The sequence below is a fragment of the Prunus avium genome, chromosome 4 (genome assembly GCF_965620075.1).
Source record: "Prunus avium chromosome 4, drPruAviu1.hap1.1, whole genome shotgun sequence".
In the NCBI taxonomy this organism is placed as follows: Eukaryota; Viridiplantae; Streptophyta; class Magnoliopsida; order Rosales; family Rosaceae; genus Prunus; species Prunus avium.
In genome coordinates, this window is record NC_142287.1 from 30,291,609 (window position 1) to 30,312,528 (window position 20,920).

General features: G+C 36.5%; 3 protein-coding genes across 4 annotated transcripts; 1 reads left to right on the forward strand and 2 right to left on the reverse strand.

The window, feature by feature from the left end:
- Positions 1-1,165: 1,165 nt before the first annotated feature.
- Positions 1,166-2,403, reverse strand: LOC110768039 (uncharacterized). Its single transcript, XM_021971718.2, has one exon. It carries the CDS (start codon positions 2,122-2,124, stop codon positions 1,429-1,431), a length of 696 nt encoding a protein of 231 aa, XP_021827410.2. The 5' UTR covers positions 2,125-2,403; the 3' UTR covers positions 1,166-1,428.
- Positions 2,404-4,941: 2,538 nt separating this feature from the next.
- Positions 4,942-12,159, reverse strand: RAN1 (copper-exporting ATPase / responsive-to-antagonist 1 / copper-transporting ATPase (RAN1)). Its single transcript, XM_021971719.2, has 9 exons — positions 11,709-12,159; positions 9,635-10,249; positions 8,761-9,190; positions 8,248-8,573; positions 7,298-7,356; positions 6,845-7,187; positions 6,353-6,556; positions 6,009-6,266; positions 4,942-5,631 (listed from the first exon to the last, which is right to left on the reverse strand). Exons 1-9 carry the CDS (start codon positions 12,012-12,014, stop codon positions 5,155-5,157), a joined length of 3,018 nt encoding a protein of 1,005 aa, XP_021827411.2. The 5' UTR covers positions 12,015-12,159; the 3' UTR covers positions 4,942-5,154.
- Positions 12,160-15,974: 3,815 nt separating this feature from the next.
- On the forward strand, positions 15,975-18,272 carry LOC110768041 (thioredoxin O2, mitochondrial). Of its 2 annotated transcripts, XM_088252690.1 has the most exons (7): positions 15,975-16,272; positions 16,383-16,448; positions 16,547-16,597; positions 16,711-16,790; positions 16,985-17,029; positions 17,306-17,400; positions 18,118-18,272. In XM_088252690.1, the coding sequence occupies exons 1-7, from the start codon at positions 16,032-16,034 to the stop codon at positions 18,125-18,127; spliced, it is 588 nt and encodes a 195-aa protein (XP_088108816.1). In that variant the 5' UTR covers positions 15,975-16,031; the 3' UTR covers positions 18,128-18,272. The 2 variants fall into 2 exon arrangements, with proteins under 2 accessions (XP_088108816.1, XP_088108817.1); XM_088252691.1 differs by lacking the exon at positions 18,118-18,272 and having other exon boundaries at positions 17,306-17,404.
- The last annotated feature ends 2,648 nt before the right edge of the window (positions 18,273-20,920 follow it).

Below are 20,920 nucleotides of genomic sequence, written 5' to 3' on the forward strand. Positions count from 1 at the left end.
AAGTGGTGAGTAAAAATATTTCCAAAAAGAAAAAAGATTTGATTTACTTTCTATAGATGTTCACGTGCAGCCTTCCTCTCCCTCTCCTCTTGGCATCCTGTGAAGACTTAACAGAGTTTAAATGTCATGCAATTTAGAATAATTTAGAGGAGTCGATAAATCACATAGATATTGTGGAATTTTAATTTCCATAAATTGTGGGATAATGGGATTTAAGTACCACAAATTACATCAAGAGAGCAATTTTGAAATGGAAAAGACAACTTATTGGCATGTGATTTAAAACATTGGACTTGAATCAAACACTTGAGCTAGCTCACTAGTCGGAGAAATGTTGGGGTAGCTCATTTGTATAAAAGTATATGTTTGAGCCCATGCACTCTCTTGCCACCCATGTAAGAAGAAGTATTATTCACTCATTTCTCGCGTCTTGTGTTGCCTTGTGAGGCTGTTTCTTTTCTTTTAGTTTTACTATTGTGTTGTCATTGGTATTGTTGGTTGCTTGGTGCTTGCATATAACGAAAACGTATAAATTCGAAGTTTGAACCAACAAAAAGAAGAAATAAAGACAAATTCAATTAATTCATATGAGTACAACACAAACTCGAAATTCAAGATGCCAATAATGGGCAGGTTATTCGCAATTTTTCGAATATAGCATTATATAGTTACATGATTATTTGAATTTTCTAAATCTCTGATAACAATGATTTCTGAGATAAAGCATCTTGTTAAAACTATGAGGACTTATAACTTTAGTGATAGAGCATTTTATCTCGTGCCAACTGTATATACTCCGAGTCTAAATTACGTTATTAACTTATTAAGCAGCTACTTAATTATGTTTTTAGAAGGTGGAGCAAAATATTATTGACGAATATATACAAACCAACTACCAAGTCAAAAAGCAAGGTGATGAGGTTCTCGGTCATCGGTCAACCAAGTGAGAGTCGACTTAAAGATAAACCCAAAGAGGGATAATATTTCTGATGAATGGCCCTCTCACTCTCCACTCTCTCTAGACCGGTCAATAGTACTCATCCAAGGCTAGCTATCAAAACTCTCCTTTTCTAATTATGTACTAATATTATGATCTCATGATTTCAGGACTAGTATTGATCATTTGATGGTAAATATTGAAATGTAACATACTAAGAGTTATAAATAATAATAATAATAATAATAATAATAATAATAAAGGCATATAAATATGTGTATACAAGATGCCATATGAGATTCTTTTACCCGATAATAATTTACAGTGGAAAAGTTATTACACATGAGCATCTGAAATTCATATTGTTCTAATATCACATCATACGTTAATGAAATTACAATTAAAGAAAAATCTGGATACCTCTTTTTTTTTCTTCTTCTCTTTCCTAGTCAATATGCAGTAACATGAGCATCATAATATTCCTAAACTTGCTAGAGATCAATAGAAAAGTCATGCAAAGCTATGTCTTCTTGATCCATGGCAAATTCATCCACAGTCTCCAGATTGGGTATAGGATTATAATCACCACCACCCAATGAATATTGAAACAATTCATGACTACCACTAATATTATTGTCAATCGGTTGCACTTGATGAACTTGTTGATTTTCTTGCAATTGCAGCAGCGGCTGTCGTTGTTGTTGGTGTTGTTGCACTTGCAGCGGCGTCTGCACCACCCGCTGCAATTGTTGTTGATATTGGTAGCTGTAGTTGTGATTCCCAAAAGGTGCCATAACAGAACTAGTCACATTATTGTTGGGTCCAAAACTCAAGTTGATAGGACCCTTTTGGTTCCCAAAGGAAATGGGTGAGCTAGAAGTAGAACATCCTGTGAATTGTTGCACCAAAGCTCGAAAGTTGTTGGCGTTGGCATTGAGGAGAGTGATCGGTGTCTTCTTTGAAACTCTAGACCTCCTTCTGATTGGTTTGGATACACTTCTTGTTGGAGTTAGCGGGCCTCCTCCTCCTGTATGTGAACTGATGGGGCTGCCGTTGCTCTCTGTCACTAAAGTGCTACTTGTTGTGACAATAGTTGCATCTGAAAATCCTCCATTAGTGGGTGTTGCCTGCCCATTATCCATGAAGGCTTGTTGGTAGTATTGCCCCCACTCATTAGAACCAGGCATAGTTCTACTTGTTGATGCCTGAAATTGGATCGACAGTAGTCAAACGGCTCACAATGGGAATTGAGTAGATTTTTACTTACTTGGAGTGATTAGATGTCGCCAAAACCCAGCAAAACAATGAGCAAGCTTCAAATTGGTACCGGCCAAAAATCCTCCGATAATTAAGAAAGTAAGTTTTTAGAGAAATAGTAACAGAGTTTCTAATACTGCTACTCACATGGCTTTTTTCGGTGGTGGGTGATATGTCACTCTTTTTGTGAGGGAATTATAAGCAAGCTTATATCTCTACTGTATTTATAGTAACTTTTGGTCAAAAATGAAGACAAGTCTTCTATTGACCTTTCGTTTGAGAGGAGAGAGAGAGAGGGGGGATGCTTTTGGCCAAAGCATGCAGAGGCTTCCTGGAAGTTACATCTGTTAGTATCAATGAGGTCACCATATCCACATCACTTTGGGACTCCCTCCCATTAATTTGTTCTGTGGAGCCTTTTGAGATGGTCTATGCTTCCTTGGTCAGAAAATTGTTAAAAAGAAACCAACCCTTGTTTAAAAAGAATAATTTATTTAATTGAAGTATTTTCTTGCTTAGTTTGATATGCTAGCTGCTTCCCACACCACACCATACAAATCCTTTTTCTAAATTAATTAAAGCTTCATATAAGGAGAGATTAATTAATATGCTCAAAGTATTCTGTGGGGGATTGCATGCATGTGTGTATGTGTTCATTGAAAGAAAGAGACTGATGAAGTTCACCATTAAGACTTGAATTAACAACAGATCCATGACCACCTCTAATATTTCAACATCTCTTGCAAGTCATCATATTGATATGTTTATAAATACAACCCATTGATCTTGTCAGCAGTAATTTTCTACCTATATATATATATATATATATATATATATATATATATATGCTGAATTAATTTCCTTGACCAGATTTTTCTCCTCTTGGGGGTTTTTAATGACAAGATTTTAACGAAGCCACTCTTTATGCCTTCATGTTACATAACGCTGTACTGGCTATTTGTGCATTTATTTTAAAGGTTAATAAAATTTTCTATTGATTAAAAAAAATGTGAGATTATGTCCTTGCAATTAACTAATTAATTAATTAATTAATTAATTAATTGAACATGGTAACATACAATCACTCTCAAAGCTGAGAAACAATGATCTACAAGCAAACGTCACCTATAAATTATACGAGGTTATTTGCTGCAACCTTCAAGTATATTTTACCAGCAAAGTCCCTCTCATGAGCTCCCCCACATTGTTTCTTGTCTGAAACATCAAGGAAGGTGATGCTCCCAAAAGGGTAAATCCAATGTGAACGCACTTTTGATTTTTTTTTTCTTGCTGATTAAGCATTTGAAGTTTTCCTCCACAAAATAAATTAGCTTCTGGAATCCAATTAATATCACTCATATAGGCCATTACTTTTTCTTTTTCTTGATAAGATTGAAAAATATTCATCCATAGATTAATATAATCAGTTACTTAGGGAAATTATACATTATCTGGAACACCAAGTGGGCCCTCGTTCCACTAGGATTGGCTTGAAGAGCAAGGTTTTTTCTTTTTTTTTTGTGACATGTGTTGTTTGACCAACAAGATTACACACCAGATCCTTTGAATATGTCTTATGTCTTTTCTTTTGTTGAAAACAAATACATCATTGTCGCTCTTGTTCATAAGATGTTAAAAGAGGCCACCATTTGTGTTTGTCCATAAGTTTTTTTCACAATCTGACATCCCAATGGCCATTTCTTCTGCTTCTTCTTTTGGGTTTTTTTTGGGCGAAGAGGTAATTAATCCATTAAGCTAAAGTGTTACAGCTAACTAGCAATTACAGGTCTTGGCTTTGGCTTAGTGGTAGAAAACTCATGAAGCTATCTGTCTTTGAGGAACATAAATTAAAGCTAAGCAAGTGAATCAAAAACACTGTTCTGGTGTTTATGCTGCAGTGATATGAGCCACTATATATAAAAAGGATGGGATAAGTTGAAGAAAAGGTATTTTATAAAAAAAAATATATATGTATATATTTTGTAACATAAACTGGATAGAAACTGTACCAGTCATTGTTTCATTTAAAATGTTTTTTTGTATGCTTTGTCTTTTTTCTGATGCTGCAAAATTGGATGTGTGTGAAAGAAATACAAGTATGATCACCTGCTCAATGAGATGTACATGTGCCAGGAGGTGATAATGACAAGGTTGATTAAATTTGGTCAAAGTCTCAAAGATGGACAATTTGAATTCAAGCAATAATTAACCTAAAGAAAATAATTATAATTTTTATGTATACTTTCGAAGCCATATGCTGCTGATCAAGGATTTCCTTTGACCAGCCACATCTGTTTTTTTCTTGGTTTTGACCAGGTCTTTGCGTCACCATTGAGCTGGGAATTTTGTAGATTAATCTGCTAGAAGAAGCAGCCAAGCACCAAAGTTTCAGTGTGTTGTGCAAAGTGTAAACCCTTAACCATCTTGAGGGTCAAAGTTCAAAATATTCCTGCCACTTTCCTTGGTGATCAATAGAAAAAGAAGGATATATAAATACCCACCAACTGACATAGAGACGATAGAACTTTGGAAATTTGAGCTCCCATTTGCATCAAATAATTGAGCAAACATGTGCAATTTTTTCAGTGTTCTGGCTTCCTTTTTCATTCTTTCTCATCTTTATATCTGTTGCCAACAAGGTCATGGTGTAACCAATAATTTCTGGAGCCAGTTCTCCCTTGTGCATAATATGATTCTCAATCCCATTTAATCCTTTTTCGTTTAATATAAAAGTCAAAACAAAGAGAAACGAAAGAACGAGAAAATTTATTATACAAGTGACATTTACAAGGAATGAGGAGATAAATTTCACCTCATCAAAGACCCAAAAAAAAAAAAGCAAAACAAGGAGAAAACAGAATTAACAAAATTGGGATAAGGTTCCATTCGAACTCTTATCCTACTTTAGTTTCCTTCCTACACAGATGAAAACTTGAATTTTCCTCTTCTGTTTTCTCTTTCTATTCTACAACTATTTCCAGTATGGCCGTAAGTCTGGGCTTTCTGTATCTCCTAAGGAGCAAAGAAGAGCATACAACACTAACAGATGACATAGCCATGCATGCCCCAGCTGCCCATGGCGGCAACATGATCCCCAATGACGGAAAGAAAACCCCTGCAGCAATAGGTATTGCGATCACATTGTACGCCATGGCAAACACATAATTCAATCGAATCCGAGAAAAGGTCTTTCTTGAAAGATCAATGGCTGTGATTACATCTTCCAGGTTACTTCTCATCAACACGTAGTCGGCTGCTTCAATTGCAATATCCGTCCCCGCCCCGATTGCCATGCCAATATCAGCAGCAGCTAGAGCAGGAGAGTCATTGATTCCATCACCAACCATTGCAACTGTACTTCCATCCTTTTGGAATGATCGGATGACATCAGCTTTTCCAGCGGGCATTACCTCTGCCCTCACATCTTGAATGCCAACCTGCCCAGCAAAATATTTTTTCATATGAATGTCAATTTTGTATGCAACTAAAACGTATTATACTATTATCGTATGTGGATGAACCATAAGGTGCCACTAAAGGTAGCAGAAGAGACCAGAAACCATATATACGACTTGATGTTACCAAATCATTATTAAAACTTTTTTTAAAAGATATTCATACATGCTGTCAAAACATATTCTCCAATTTTCAATTTATATGAAGACCCGTAATTTTATATTAGGTCAAACGTTATTCAAGCCAAAACCAAATGAATAAAAAACTAACTCAAAATGAAAGTCAATGTTGCATGTCATTTCTCTGTCAAGATTACCAGCATTGAGGTTGACTAATTCATAAACAGAAATATACGAACCTCCTTAGCAACAGCTTGTGCTGTCCTCCAATTATCCCCGGTAACCATGACTGGTATGACACCCATCTTGTGGAGTCCCTCTATTACTATGGCAGCTTCTCTTTTCAGTGGGTCCGCAACCCCCAACACACCAATTAAATTGCTTTCATATGCAACAAGTATGCCTGTTTTTGCACTTTCCTCCAGCTCTACTACAAAGTTCTCTACATGGGTAGGAATATCGATTCCACTTTCAGTCATCAACTTCCTATTGCCAACCTGTTGAGGATACAATACCTCCAATAAGCAAACTTAGACAGGTGAAGCATATCAGGATGGAAGCCATATGGAAATTTGGAACTCACCAGAGTAAGTTTTCCATCTATAAAGCACTGGATACCTCTTCCTGGCAAAGCAGAGAACTCTGAGACATCAAAAAGCCATCCAGAGATTGTAGTAGTCTCTTTGTTATTGTTCGGTGCATCGTTAGTTACAGAGGGATCATCAAAGAAGTGAAAATGGCGTGCATATTGTACTATTGCTTTTGCCAGTGGGTGTTCACTGCTAGCCTGAGAAAATGCAAAGGGCAGCATGGAAATTTTAAAATTATTTAGCGGACATGCAAATGTTTCTGCAACTTAATACTTAATCAAGCATAATAAAAAATTAATGGAATACAAAAACAGATGTCATTTTTTCAGAGAGATAATTTGAACAAATTTTCAAATAAAAAAAATTGGTCTAGTCAAGAGGTTTCTCTGGAGATGTTGCGGCACCAAAGTTGAAATCCAAGGACAAGGCAACATAGAAACAAGACTGGAAGAAAAATGTGGAAGCCAGTCAGTAAGTAGAATTACCTCTGCAGAAGCTACCAATTTAAGAAACTCTCCACGATCCATTCCTGTGAAAACTTTTACAGTAGTAACTGTAGCTTTTCCTTGGGTTAGGGTACCCGTTTTGTCAAATATTACATACTTAACCTTCTGAGCTCTTTCCAAAGCATCTCCTCCTTTTATCAGCACACCATTATTAGCCCCAACCCCTGTCGCAACCATGACAGCAGTTGGTGTTGCCAAGCCCAGTGCACAAGGACATGCAATTACCACAACTGATATGGAAAACATAAGGGCAAAAACAAAGTGATTTCCATTTTTGGGGAGCCACTTTTCTGGGTAGGCTCCAAAGGCTCCAGCAACGTACCTACGGCAAATCAATGAAAGATAATGCAAGCAACAGCAGGCATAAGCATTCTAGCAACTTACAAATTCAATAATTATGAGAAAAAATGATAATAACTACTATGAACTTACCAAACCAATAATGTCAACAATGCCATTGCAACTACAGTAGGGACAAAAATGCTAGCAACCTGCAGTCATGAAGAAATGTAAGATATTCGATGAACTTAATTTTAAATTTTACAGAAGTTAGCAGTTCATAAATTTGGGAACTGCTACTGAATTAGCTTGAGAGGAAATAAGGAGGGGCTAAATATACAGGGGGACTTTGAAATTTTTCAACGTCACTGAAATTGCCTAGCTCTTCCTTCAGAATTTTTAACCTCAACAGCATGAAGCTGACCATATAAAACTTTTTTAAGTAGTTGAAGTTCAAATGTACTATTTGTCTTTTTATCTACCAATTTTAAGAGCATCTTTAAGCTAGAGTTGTTTGCCATAACATAAGCATAACCGAAGGGCAAAGGATAACAAGAGAGCTTGACAATGTTCACTGAAACACAGCTACTGACTTATTGATGATCAGTATGCCTTTCTTCTGAGTCAAGTTTGTTAACATAACAGCATGCACCAAACAACGTGCTATCCAGTTAAAATTATCTGCTTAAATACAGTCAAACAAAAACCCAGATATAAAATACCACTAAGTGCAACCAACAATTATAAACAAGCAAATATAGGCAGCCTAGACTAGATGCAAAATCAAGTTTTTCTTATTCCAATATAAAGCCCATATATACTTCTAAAGGTTCTTGCAGAAAGAAATTTTTTTGTAATTGTGTACTCATTAGACCCACTAAAATATAACTTGAATTCTAGTATGCCACAACAAAAGCAATAAGTTAGGTAGACAATTACGAAATTTGAGGAACGAAAGCAGTGACAACATTTTCGGGTTTAGGGTTAAGATACTATAATACTGTCTGCTGAGTTGAATAATGCTCAGAACTCATGATATTCATATATAGCATAGAAACAGAACAGAGACAAACTAATTGAAAAACTACATTTCTGGCACTTACAAAATCGGCAAATTTCTGAATAGGAGCTTTGGACATCTGAGCAGTCTCGACCAAATTTATTATCTGATTTAAAACTGTATCAGATCCAACTTTTGTAACTTGTACGTTAAGGGCACCGTGCAAATTTATCGTTCCTCCGATAACTAATGAATTGACTTCCTTTGAAACAGGTATAGCTTCACCAGTCACCATACTCTCATTGACATAACTTGAACCCCACAAAACCATACCATCAGCAGGAACTTTTGTACCAGGAAGAACTTTTAACACATCTCCAGGCTGAATTAGCAAGGCGTCAATTTCCCTTTCTCCAATACATCTCCCATCTAAGAAAACAATATAACCAAGATCAGCCAGTTATCTAGAAGTTTATATTTCAATTCCACCATCAACTTTAATTTGGCAAAGAAAAAAGATAACTATACTATATAAGATATTAAAATATGCAAAAAGGAAATCCTGATTCGTAAGGTTTAGAAAAACGAAAAAAATGAACAGAACAGAACAAAGTACCTTTATCTTTGACAAGCAACAATGCTGTAGCTGGAGCAAGTTCTATCAACTTTTTGATGGCATCTGATGTTTTTCCTTTTGCAAGACACTCCAGATACTTCCCCAACAGTACAAATGTTATTAGCATGGCACTTGTTTCAAAGTATGTTGGAGACCAGAACCCAGTAACTGCACCGTATAGAAGTGCACATACGGAATAGAAATAAGAGGCTGAAGTACCCAATGCAACCAAAACATCCATATTAGTCGAACCATTTAGTAGAGCTCTGGCAGCTGCAATGTAGAAGCGCTTCCCAACAACAAATTGAACAACACTCACCAATGCCCACTTCAACCAATCACCCATTTCAAAGGGCCCACATCTCCAGAGCAATAATGAATACAGAAGTGGAATGTGAGGACAAACAACTCGAATGAGAAAGACAGGAATCTGGAGACAATTCACTGATGTCAGTAATAAATTTTAAAAGTAACATATACAAACACAATCATGAGAAAAAAAATATATGAAAATATTATGAATCGGTGGTTAAAAGAGCTCCAAATTATAGGTGTCTAGATGCATTCTGAACGAATTATAAAAGAAAAAATATGTATTTTATTGAAAATTTGAACTTTATAATTAATATACTCATTATGGGCATTGCTGCATTGTCTCTTATGACAGGAATTGTCTGTTCAATTATCATGTTTGTTCAATCTTGTACTGCTATCACGAAATATGAAATAAAGATAAGAAAGAAAAATGAAGGGAAGAGAAACAACGAGAACCAAGGTTAAGGATATGACATATAGCATATCCATGTGCTTTATTATTATTTTTCGTTTTTAATAGAAAAAAACCATGTGCATGCTGAGAAGAAAAAGTACTCACACTGAGAAACAGACTGGAAATGAAAAGCCGAAACATATTTGCGGCTTCTTCGACATCTTTAGAAGTCATTCTTGTATAAGGGTTGGCCACTTGTAGTTTAAATTTCTCATTGCTTGCCCCCTCAATTCCATCAACCACGGATCTAGAAGTGACAACTTCAGGATCAAATAGGATTTCGAGTTCTCTTGAAATCCTGTCGAAACGAAAATGTCTCACCCCTTTCAAGTTGCTAATTATGGCTTCTAAAGTCTGGGCATCTGTCTCACTGAATACACCAGCAACTCCCAGTATTATTTTATCCTGCTGACTACTCTGTACAAGTGATGCTTCAAAACCAGCATCTTCAATGGCATTGACTATATCATCTTTGCTAATTACAGTAGGATCATACTCCACTTCCCCTAATGAAGTAGCCAAGGCTACTACGGCTCTTTTGACCCCAGGAAGCCCTTTCAGAATACCTTCCACAGAGTTCACACAGGCTGCACATGTCATACCACCTATTGAGAACTGACCCAACAGAGTTCCATGTTGCTTTATTCCATTTGTACTCTGCTCAGGTATAACCTCTGCCTCAAACCCAGCATCTTCAATTGCATTCTTGATGTCTTCATCCTGAATTAACAGAGCTAAAATTATCTCAGAAACTACAAAAGCACCCTACTTCTCAATGTTACCACTCTACATTCAAGGTTATCCCCTCAAGCAATCAATTGAAGAACACAGAAGGAAGTGAAGGATTAAGAAAGTTGAACCAAACTTTACTCAAGAAATTTCCAGGCAAAGCAACACAAACCTTAGAACTATAGTTTGACCTTTTCTGTGTAGTTCATGGAAGAGAACATGGTCGAAAATAACCAATTCAAACAACAAGTACAGATACCATGCAGGAAAATGTCAAGCAAAGGATAATTTCCAACTTCTTAGAGCAGAGAAGTGTTTTCATCAAATCAGAAAAGCCAAAATCTGTCCTTTGGTGCACCAGACACCCAATATTCATGCCAAAGCATGTATTAGTAAAAGTAGAAATATGAAAGGCACCTGAATTATTTAAGTAAAAGTTACATAAGATCAAGGAGATTTTCCAAGAGAAAGTTTGCACATTATACAGTACTGATGGCATGATACAGCAGCTTCACTACTTTCAATACTAGCTGTTTGAAATGCAGGTTTCTTTCAATATCTGGATTAATAACACCCTTACATTATTCTTATTTTCTAAAACTATTACTACCCACACCTACTTCAAGCTATCTGAACCAGTTGTGTATGGCTGCTTCCCAAATTGGGAATATGTTAGATCCAAGTAGCCTAAGAAGAAGAAAAAATACCAACTAGATTATCTCATTTTATGGTCATAATGCACATGCTCAGATGTATCATTTTGAGTCGAACCAAAAGAAAATTAGAGAGAGAGAGAGAGAGAGAGAGAGAGAGAGAGAGAGAGATCCAAATCAACTACCCCATCATTAAAGAGAGGGTGGGGAGGACTAATCTGTCACTTTAGCCTAATTCCTATCATGATTGCAGCTCACCAAGTATATAAAGCAAAACTGTAATGCAGAATTTAGACATGATTACAAGCAACTGTCAAATTTATAAAACCACACAAAACCTGAATTACCAAATGATTAATCCTTATCATAATGCAGTCAATATACAGTATAAATTAAAACCAAACATGATCAACCAAAACACGATCCTAGGATTAAACGTATGCCATAGTAATACTTAGCAACTATTTGTAACTTGCAGTTTTAAAACACCAAAACTAATGAAAGCTCAAAAACTGACCCATGATCCAATCCACCTTAAAATGAACACTCAAATACAACAGAAACCAAATTGCTTGCCATAATAATCCTAAGTTTGTTTGCCCAAAAAATAAAAGCAACTAAAAATAAAAGCAACTTGGACTGGACCATACTTCAAAACACCCGAAACAACTAACAAAGCTCAAAATTTTCAAAAACCAACACAAACTTATTGTCCAATTCAGGGATAAACATCAAAAACCACAACCCCACCACATAAACAAACTCAACCAAAACCCCAAAAGCTAAAATTGACCAACCTTGACCAATCTCGGATCAAAAACAACATCGGCCCTGTTCTGAAGCAAGGCCACGGAGGCCGTGAGAACCCCATTGACGCTTTTGAGAGCACCTTCAACAGAATTAGAGCAAGCGGCACAGGTCATGCCAGAGACTCTGACTTGAACCTTCTGCATTCCCTGTTCAACTCCCTCTGAATTATCATAAGAATCCAAGAGCCTCACGTCCTCCAAATCGCCGGAGTCACCGCCGGTAACCATCTCCGGCAGCTTCCGTGCTCCGGGGGAGACTTGTGTCAGCTGGAGGTCTCTGGGACTCGGCGCCATTGGAAGGTACCGAGCCGATAAAAAAGCAGAGCAATTTATACAAAAAGGGAGCGAATTGCTTTCCTGTCTAGAGAGAGAGAAAACGAGAGCTTTTGTAGAGAGAGAAGGGAGGAGGAGACTTTTCCGAGGGAGATGGTGAGACAGCAATTTTTTAACTAGAGTTTTGGGAGCTGGTGGGAAAGAAGGGTGGCGTTTTTACAATTTTGCCCACGGAGATTTTTGGTAATAACTAATGGGGCTAGGTACTGGCCCTACTGGAGCTGTACTTCTCCTTGGTGGTTTTGTACTGCACGAGCACGAAGGAAGTGGCTTCGCGGCAATTTGCCGTGTGTAAATTGCAATGGTGGAGACCAATGAAGCAATCTAAAAACTAGAAAACGTGTCGGAAGCCCATAGAAAAAGTTTTCCATCTGGTTTTATAGAACTATCTTGTCTATCTTTCTTTTCGCGTGACAATTTATACGACCATCGCAACTAAATTCTCTCCTAAATTCGGTGCTAAATGTTGATTACACATGTAAACTCGTGTTGTTGTTAGACCACTGTTATGTTATTAGATTATGAATTATTAATATGATAAGATAATATATTAAATGTAAATGATTTGTAAATTAAGTGATTAAAAGTAATTATTCTTGCACCCGAGATCTTATGTTTAGATCCCCTTCTTTTCATATTACTTGTATATATATCTTAAAGTTGAAATTGATAGTCAAACATTATATAAGTTGAAGGAATTTCATGATTGTATATCTTCTGGTTTTTTTGGCTTAAGCTAAGGATTATATATCTTTTGTTTGCTAATAATGAAATATCCTTTTTAGTGATAATGAATTATGCTTTCTCAAACTTTTTATTAGTAATTATTCAACCTTTATCATCCAAAAAGAACAGTAATGATTTAACTTATGGATAAAAATATTAAACTTCTCAAGAAAAAAATATGTTTACTTTCCTTACTTTCACGACAATTGTATATTATTTTGCAATCCAATCTATCTTTCCCATAATACTTAGATACATCATGTGCACCCTACGCCTAAACTATTAAACGCAAGAGCAAGAGCATAAGCATAAGCATAAGCATAAGCAGATGGGAAGTCATAATTCCAAACACATTGGATCATGACAAGTATGCCCCAAATAAGCTACATTAGTAACAAAATTACGCTTCATATGAACACGGGTGATTAGGCAGTCTAACATAATTTTCTTTGAGACCTATTATCAACACTCTACAAAAGTCACCGTGCACTCTTAAAAGTGTTATATAAATCTAATAAAACTATTATAAATTTGATTTGTTTCAATAAAACAATGCGTTTAAACTAATTTGTACGCATTATCAATTTGAAGGTAGATTAGATGCGTGTTAAATAGTTTTTGTCCTCTAACGTGTGCATATTTACATAAGATGTTAAATTGAAAGCTCACATTGTCAAACTTTCTATTTCTAATTTGGCCATATATCTTCCTTCCAACATCAAAATGTCATGGGGGACCAAATAGGTTTTTGGGCAAGTTTGGCTTTGAATATCTTTCCACACGAGGCTAAAATAGGGATTGACAGATCTCTCAAGGTTTAAATAGAATCACTAATCTCCGACGATATAGTCCGATTTTTGTACTAGTTACTCATCTTATTTCAATAATATACTATTGCCATTCTTTCCTCTAAAAAACAAAAAATAGAATCACCAAGAAAAGAAAATAGATATTTATAAAAATACCCAATCCTAGACATGTATTTATAAAAATACCCAAGCACTATTTAAACATAGAAACATACCCAAAATGGGTTTTGGGTATGTGTGTAATGATGGGTTTTGGGTATGTTTATAAATGGGTTTTGAGTGTGTGTAATGATGGGTTTTGGGTATGTTTATAAAGTGTTTTGGGTGTTGGGTATTTTTATAATTTCAGCCCCCATTTTGGGTATTTTAGTGAAACTCCCAAAAGAAAATGTATAAATTTAAAAAAAAAATCAAACTCATGTATTAAAATAGAATATCAGGTACCACAATATTAGTTTGGTCACCTGGCCATGTGCCATGTGCTTTTTTATCTCATTTTGTTTTTGCTTTTTTAGATCAATTATTATTCTTCTTCTTCTTTTATATGATTTTTTTTCCTGAGAAATGTGGAAATGAAAATTGATTTTGTCATAAAAAACGTGAAGTCGTCAGAGACGTGTAATTTAATGCCCGGTTGGTCCAAATGTAAAGCTTGCCTGACCCCCAACTTCAAAAGGGAAAAGAAAAAGAAGTGTTGGACTTGTAGGAGGGTAGTTTTGGAACTACAATTCTACAACTGAATTTCTTGGGAGGCTGTGTTGGGTATAACGAAAGAGCGTGGCGTTTGTTTTGCGTACCTTGCACCGGATACGGCAGCCGTCGGATGCTTTGACCAGTCTTCATGTCCACGGTACGCTAGTGGTGCTTACGAAGATGACTTTCTCATCGCACCTAATTGCTGACGTCAGACCCAAAAAAAGAAGAAGCCATAATTGCTGATGAGAAATTTTCTTTATATTGTTGTGGGAAACCAAAAAAAAAGTTTCTTAAAAAAAGTTTCATTATGTGTTATTTGTTTTTAGGTTTTTCGACAATTGAAATATTATGAACGTCTGATTTACGAGGAGAAAGATTCGAATTATAATGAAAGAGACCGAACATATTGATCTAGCTAATTGACCTAATTGACCTAATTTACGTCTCGCGTCTAATGTAAAAGTGTTTTATATTAGAGGGCATGCTGTTCAAGGCCATTTTGTGGGGATCAAGAGTTTGTTGGAAAGATGACATGCTTCCACTTACCAGAAAAGAGAAACAAAAGTGTGAGCAACATTCCACTAAGGCACGAAATTAACCAGTAGGATAAGACGGGTCATGGCTCATGGCTCATGCAAATGGAAACAACAATGGGTCTCCTCATCCTTCCACCAAAGCTCATATCCTTGTCGAACCACGTCAGCAAATGGCAAATCTGGCTGAGGTGGCACCTCAATCTCCCATGCCCATCCGACGTGGCAAGTTTGGAATACCAACAAACACGTGTACTCCATGGACAAGGGTATTATAGTAATTTCAGCCAGTATAATTAGGTGATCTCCTAAACCCTACCTAGTCTTAAATAAACTACTAAATCCATCAAAATCCATCCACCCCAACCCAACCCAATTGCTTTAAGTCTATGCCATCTCCCTCCCTCCACGAGATGTCCTAATCAAAAGGGTTTTAATTTGAATTTGAAGTATGGTGTTCCTGGTGAATGGCAGGTGATCTAGAGCAAGAAGTTGGTGCAACGTCTATGACCAAAATTAGTTATGAACTTGCCACAATCTTTAAATAATTTTATAAGATAATATAACTATATATGTTTATATAATGCTTCTTATGTTATGGATGGATTGATATTGACCCGACACTAACCCAAAATTCATTTATGATTTACCGAACATGGAATTTCATGTGGTCCTCTTACTTCTTAACTTCTTCACTAGGCAATATATCACATTGTGAATGCAAATGTGGTTGCTGAATTTGGTTACAACAATTTTATTTTTTTCAAAAAGAAAAAACTATTGCACGTACGCAAATAGCGTGAGAGTTTTAAAAGATGTAGTGTCGAGAAAATCTCCCTACATGATGTCCGGTATTTCTTAAAAGACGGAAATATCGAGAAAATCTCACTTTTGCTCAAATTTTATTTAAATTTGTTCTCATTTATTGACATGGTTGATTATTTAGAATATAAATTTGCCCGAGCTTCGATTAGGTTTCAAGATTTAGATTTTGACTCAAAATATATCTGGACCATGGACCCAAAAGCAAGCCTGCCTGGGTCTGGAGATCCCAGCCCAATCGTTCGCAGAACAATAATCATTGTTAGCTGTGGGCCTCCAATTGTGATGGCTCATAGCCCATCTACCTCTTATTGATCTTTTGTGTTCTTTGAAGACCCGTTTTGATTCTCTGTCTTAAACCCCCACGCAAAGAAACGAAGCGAGACACAAAAATGGCGAGGAATTCTGGGGTTCTGGCGCGACAATTGCTTGGCAATCGCAACAAGCTCTGCGCAGCTCTTCTCAATCATCATCACAAGCTTCCTTCTAATTCTTTCCAAACCCTAGCTTCAATCTCAACCACACCATCTTCATCACACACAACCCCTTCCAATTCCAAACCGTTCTCCAAGTCCGTTCATCACTTCTCGAACCCTCATTTTCTGCAACACCGACCCCTCTCCTCACCCTCAGGCACTCCTATTTTTGTTTTTGGTGTTTCCATTGTTTTCTTTTCACAAAGTTTTCATTTTTTTTTTGGTTTTGTAATAGCTCATTAACTTGAGTTGATTATTGAATTTCAGGGCCCTCAAACATTGTCCCCATTAGGTCAGAGAATGAATATCATAGCGCAATTAACATGGTTCAAGGTATATTTACTTGGGTTTTCTCTGTAGTTGCTTAGTTTTCAAGAGAAGTCATCATTTTCATACAATTTTTACTTATTTATTGAATTTCAATGAGATAGATAAAGCTTTGCCAGCACTCTTCTACTTCACTGCAGTCTGGTGCGGGCCTTGTAAGTTTCTGAAGACTTTTACTTTCATTAATGAAGTCATTTACAGCAAACAGTACCTTGTTAATGCATTTTAAACTTATGTTTGGTACTTTGGTATTGCTCTTCTTGTGCAGGCAGGTTCATATCTCCAGTCATTGGAGAGTTGAGTGAGCAATACCCACATGTGACAACATATAAGATTGACATTGATGAGGTTCGCATTAGAATTTAGTTTTCTGCAAACTGGGATAATTTTGCTGGGAACCAGTTTAGTTCTTTTGTAGCCTGTTTGAATCCCTTCTTAAGGTCAAAAGAACTCAATTGTTGTCGATTGTGCAAGATAATGAAACCTAGTATCTTGTCAATTGTTTTTATTGTTAAACCTGACATTGTTTATTCTAACTATAGGAAGGCCTTGCAAACACTCTGGGCAAGCTGAATATTTCCTCTGTGGTAAACGATTTGCTCCTTTTCTTTTGTTTGAATGTAATTGTCCCCTATTTAGCTTTACGGATCTAACTGCTCATGTGTATGACCTTTGGTTTTTAGAATGTTGGTCATCTTTTATTGGCACCCGTGGGCTGTTTGAATGGGTTATAATAACTACTGTGGCTTCTTAGTGCATTCTTTATGTTTCATCTTGGATAGTGTTAAAACAAGTTCCATTTGGTTCGTGGTCTGAAGCTTTTAAAAATGAGATACTTTGCTCATGCGTGCATTTTGCTGCAGCCAACATTCCAATTCTTTCAAGATGGGAAGAAGGTAGCTGAAATTATTGGTGCTGATGTTGCACGCCTGAGGGACACTTTTGGAAAACTCTACAAGTAATTCTTTACTACGTTGCATTTCACCTGTGTGCTTCCTTGTATTTATGAATACGGTCTTTATATTGATGCCTATTAATTTTTTATCGTTCAAGTTTTCGCCAACTATGATAAATTGTATAGCTCAATTCTGTATTAAACCCCTATCGTAGGATTTTCATTTCATAGGGGTATGTATCTTAAACAATTGGTGTTGATGATGCTTAGAAGGTAGCCAATATAAAAAAAGTCCCAGTTACATACCTTATAACTGCATAATTGATATGTGCTTTTGTCTTTAGATCTTATTAGTGGACCAAATAGTGTATCAATTGAGAAGCAAAAAACCAAAAACTATGCGGGCTCTGAGGCTCAAGTTGAGAGGTTGAGACTCGAGATCCTTGTAATTGTAGTTTACTACCTACTTGAATGTGTATTTAGAAATATTTTCAAAAATAAAAAATAATAGAAAGGAAAACATTTTGATGGTGTAGCGATTGTTGGGATCAGTATGTTGAAATATTTGGGTTACTCATGTTTTATCTGTTCAACTTGTTTAAGTAGTTTCCAAAGAAATGCCTAAAATTCAGATTCTTGGACATGTTTGTGAATCTATAGTCCATAACCGCTTGAATTGCTCTAGCATGTTAATAGAAGACAAAGGCACATTTATGCATAGTTTCTAGTTTTCTGTTGTATGATTTGGAATTATGGCTGAGTAATTTGTTTGTGTTCCAGGCAGGAATGATTGAGGACAATTCATCCGAGACCGGAATAAAAGAGGATGATTAATCCAGATACACTTGTATAAAGAGATTCTAAGATTCAATTTATGCAGCAAGATGATTGTAAAACTTTCTTTTCTACTATTAACAGTTTAACTTCTTCGATAAGTCTGGTTTTTGAAGCTCTTATCAAATTTTCACTAGTTTTATGATAATTAGTTAATAATATCTACAGCCTACAAGCACTCAAGTATTTTAATTTCAAATACGAACTAAACTTTCTAGAGTTGAAATCTCCTATCCAAATGTAGTTATAAATGAGTAAATTTTCCAAAGCTATAGTTTGCACAAAGCTATGATTTAGGAAACTAATATTATTTTTATTTTAAAATTAAATCGAGATGAATTTGTGTAGTTGAGTTGTACTTTATATTTGTGTAGTTAAATGATAGTTTAAAGTGAATTTTAAGTTTTGATATATATAAAAAAAAAAGTGAATTTTAAGTGTTTGAATGTGATATGTATTTAAAAATTTATTTAAGGAGTATAGACGCTAGGCAATTCCTATCTTATTATTATTTTTAATTTTTAAAGCGTATAGCCGCGCGGCTATACTGTTTTTAACTTTTTAATTCTAAATAGTATAGCCGAGCGGCTATACATTTTTTAGTTTTAAAGCGTATAGCCGAGCGGCTATACCATTTTTTAATTTTCTTCATTTTAAATAGTACGACCGAACGGCTATACGTTTTTAAAAAATCTAAACTTTTTATTTTAAAGAGTCTAGCCGTGCGGCTATACTGTTAAAATATTCAAACATATTTAAAGCGAGTTATTCAGGTCAGTGACTTACTGTTGTCTTTGATCTCTCTCTTGTTGGTCATGAACTCAAATCTGTTACTCTCTTTAAAACATTGGATGAGAGATGTTCTAGCTTAGTTAAAACATTGGATTCTGCAAAGCAAGAGCGATTTTAGAGAAAAGAAAATACGAACTGGTCATATCAAAGCACAAGGCTGATGAAGATGAAGCTAGTTCTGTTGAAGCAAGCTCAGTCTGCCCAAGAGGAGGCTCAGGAGTGGAAACAAAAGCTGCTCTAGAAAAAGCTGCAGCTGTCCAAGAACGTTTGAATACGGAAACACAAAAGAGAGAAGATGCTTTGAGGGAAGAATTTGCTACTAGTTTGGCTGAGAAGGTGATCCTCTCTCTCTCTCTCTCTCTCTCTCTCTCTCTCTCTCTCTCTGTGTGGACAGTGGATGCTAGTTGACTTGTTGAGAGTGATCTAATTGTATTGTTCTGATTTACTCTTGCAATTGTTAGTTGTTGTGAGTTGGCTTTATGTTAAAAATATGCAGAAAACTCAACACCCACCAGCTTAGTTCTGCCTTGGCTTTACGTCTCCTCCATAATAAGAACAGAAACAATTCCGTTCTACTCTTATTATCACAAGTGCTTTCATGCATTAGGCCAATGCCAGTCAAAAATCCGATGATTCATATGACATTTAAGGGCTGGTAAGGACAAATTAATATCAAATGATTGTTGAGTAAAATTAAAAATAATTTTTTGTTTTTATTTTATTAATTTTTCTTCATCTTTCTTGCCTTTTGACATGTTTTCTTATCTCTTCACCCCCCACCACAAAAAGAACAAGAAGAAGAAGAAGAGGAAGAAACTCTGAAAAATCGACCTAGGCAGCGCCTAGGCGGCTCCTAGGGGCTCCTAGTCGGTAGGCGGGAGAACACCGCTGTGAGTTCAACCTAAACGTTAGGGGTAGGCGCCAGGGAGTTAGGCGGCGCTTGGGCGCCCGCCTAGGCGGCCTGGTCCGGTCGGGTGGCTGCTTCTCTACTCTTCTCGACCCAACCAGTGGCGGCGACGGCTTCTTCTCCACTCGTCAGAGTTATCTTTGAATTTTTCTTCTTTTCTTTGTAGCTGCTGCTGGGCTCACCTTATTTCAAGGGCGCGCAAGAGGAGATTATGGAGGCAGAGAAAGATGAGAGACGATGGAGGTAGAGAGAGATGGGAGGTGATGGAGGCGGAGAGATGAGAGATAATTGAGGGTAGGGTTCGTCCAAAAAAAGGTGAAGATAGGGTTAGTGAAAAGCTGTGTTTCACTCATGTGCTGCTATTTTAACTGGTTTTTTTTTTGGGGTAACAAGGGGGTCTAAAAGTCCAGCATATAACTGGTATTTTCAGTTGTATTGAAGAAAGGTGAAAATAATGTTTAATTACAAGAGGAATATGTACTCAGTTGAATTTACACTTGGATGAAGGTAGAAGAAATCAAGAAACTAACCCCACAAAGCACCAATATTTCCTTAAAATCAATTTGATGTTTGAGTACTAGTGCTGGAGCAAGAATAAGATCATGAGAAACTTCACAATTAAAATTGCTTCTCACTTCCTAGCTAAACCTTTCAATTTCTTCTAACTCACCGGCAATCACCGTATAATTGATCTAGCCTCTGAAAACCTCTGTCTATTGTCCATGTGGCAAGGCAGAATTATGAACCCCATTCACACTTCCTCAGTTTCCTGTGGATGTGGACATGTCGTCTACGAGAGGAGAAGAGAATCTGGAAGAAGCCGCTGCCTGCATGCACAAGGAACTGTCACTCCATGACTGTTTCTTGGGAAAGGAAATGTTCCTTTGACAAGCATTGGAGCAAACATCCCCCTCGAACCTGTGGAGAGCGCAACTGCAGTTCTTATGGTAAGGCCTTCGCTCAATTTCGGAGTCCCGCATTGACAGGCTTCTGAAACATCATCCCAGCAACTCCTGCGCTATTCATTCTATTCTTCTCTCTTCTCTGAGT

Coding starts and splice junctions, on each gene's coding strand:
- LOC110768039 (XM_021971718.2), bottom strand. CDS start 2,124: ATGCCTGGTTCTAATGAGTGGGGGCAATACTACCAACAAGCCTTCATG.
- RAN1 (XM_021971719.2), bottom strand. CDS start 12,014: ATGGCGCCGAGTCCCAGAGACCTCCAGCTGACACAAGTCTCCCCCGGA. Junction 8,574..8,760: donor GTTGCTTGTCAAAGATAAAG/GTACTTTGTTCT, acceptor TTGTTTTCTTAG/ATGGGAGATGTATTGGAGAA. Junction 7,188..7,297: donor TTGTTGACATTATTGGTTTG/GTAAGTTCATAG, acceptor GATTTGCCGTAG/GTACGTTGCTGGAGCCTTTG.
- LOC110768041 (XM_088252690.1), top strand. CDS start 16,032: ATGGCGAGGAATTCTGGGGTTCTGGCGCGACAATTGCTTGGCAATCGC. Junction 16,449..16,546: donor CGCAATTAACATGGTTCAAG/GTATATTTACTT, acceptor TCAATGAGATAG/ATAAAGCTTTGCCAGCACTC. Junction 17,030..17,305: donor AGCTGAATATTTCCTCTGTG/GTAAACGATTTG, acceptor ATTTTGCTGCAG/CCAACATTCCAATTCTTTCA.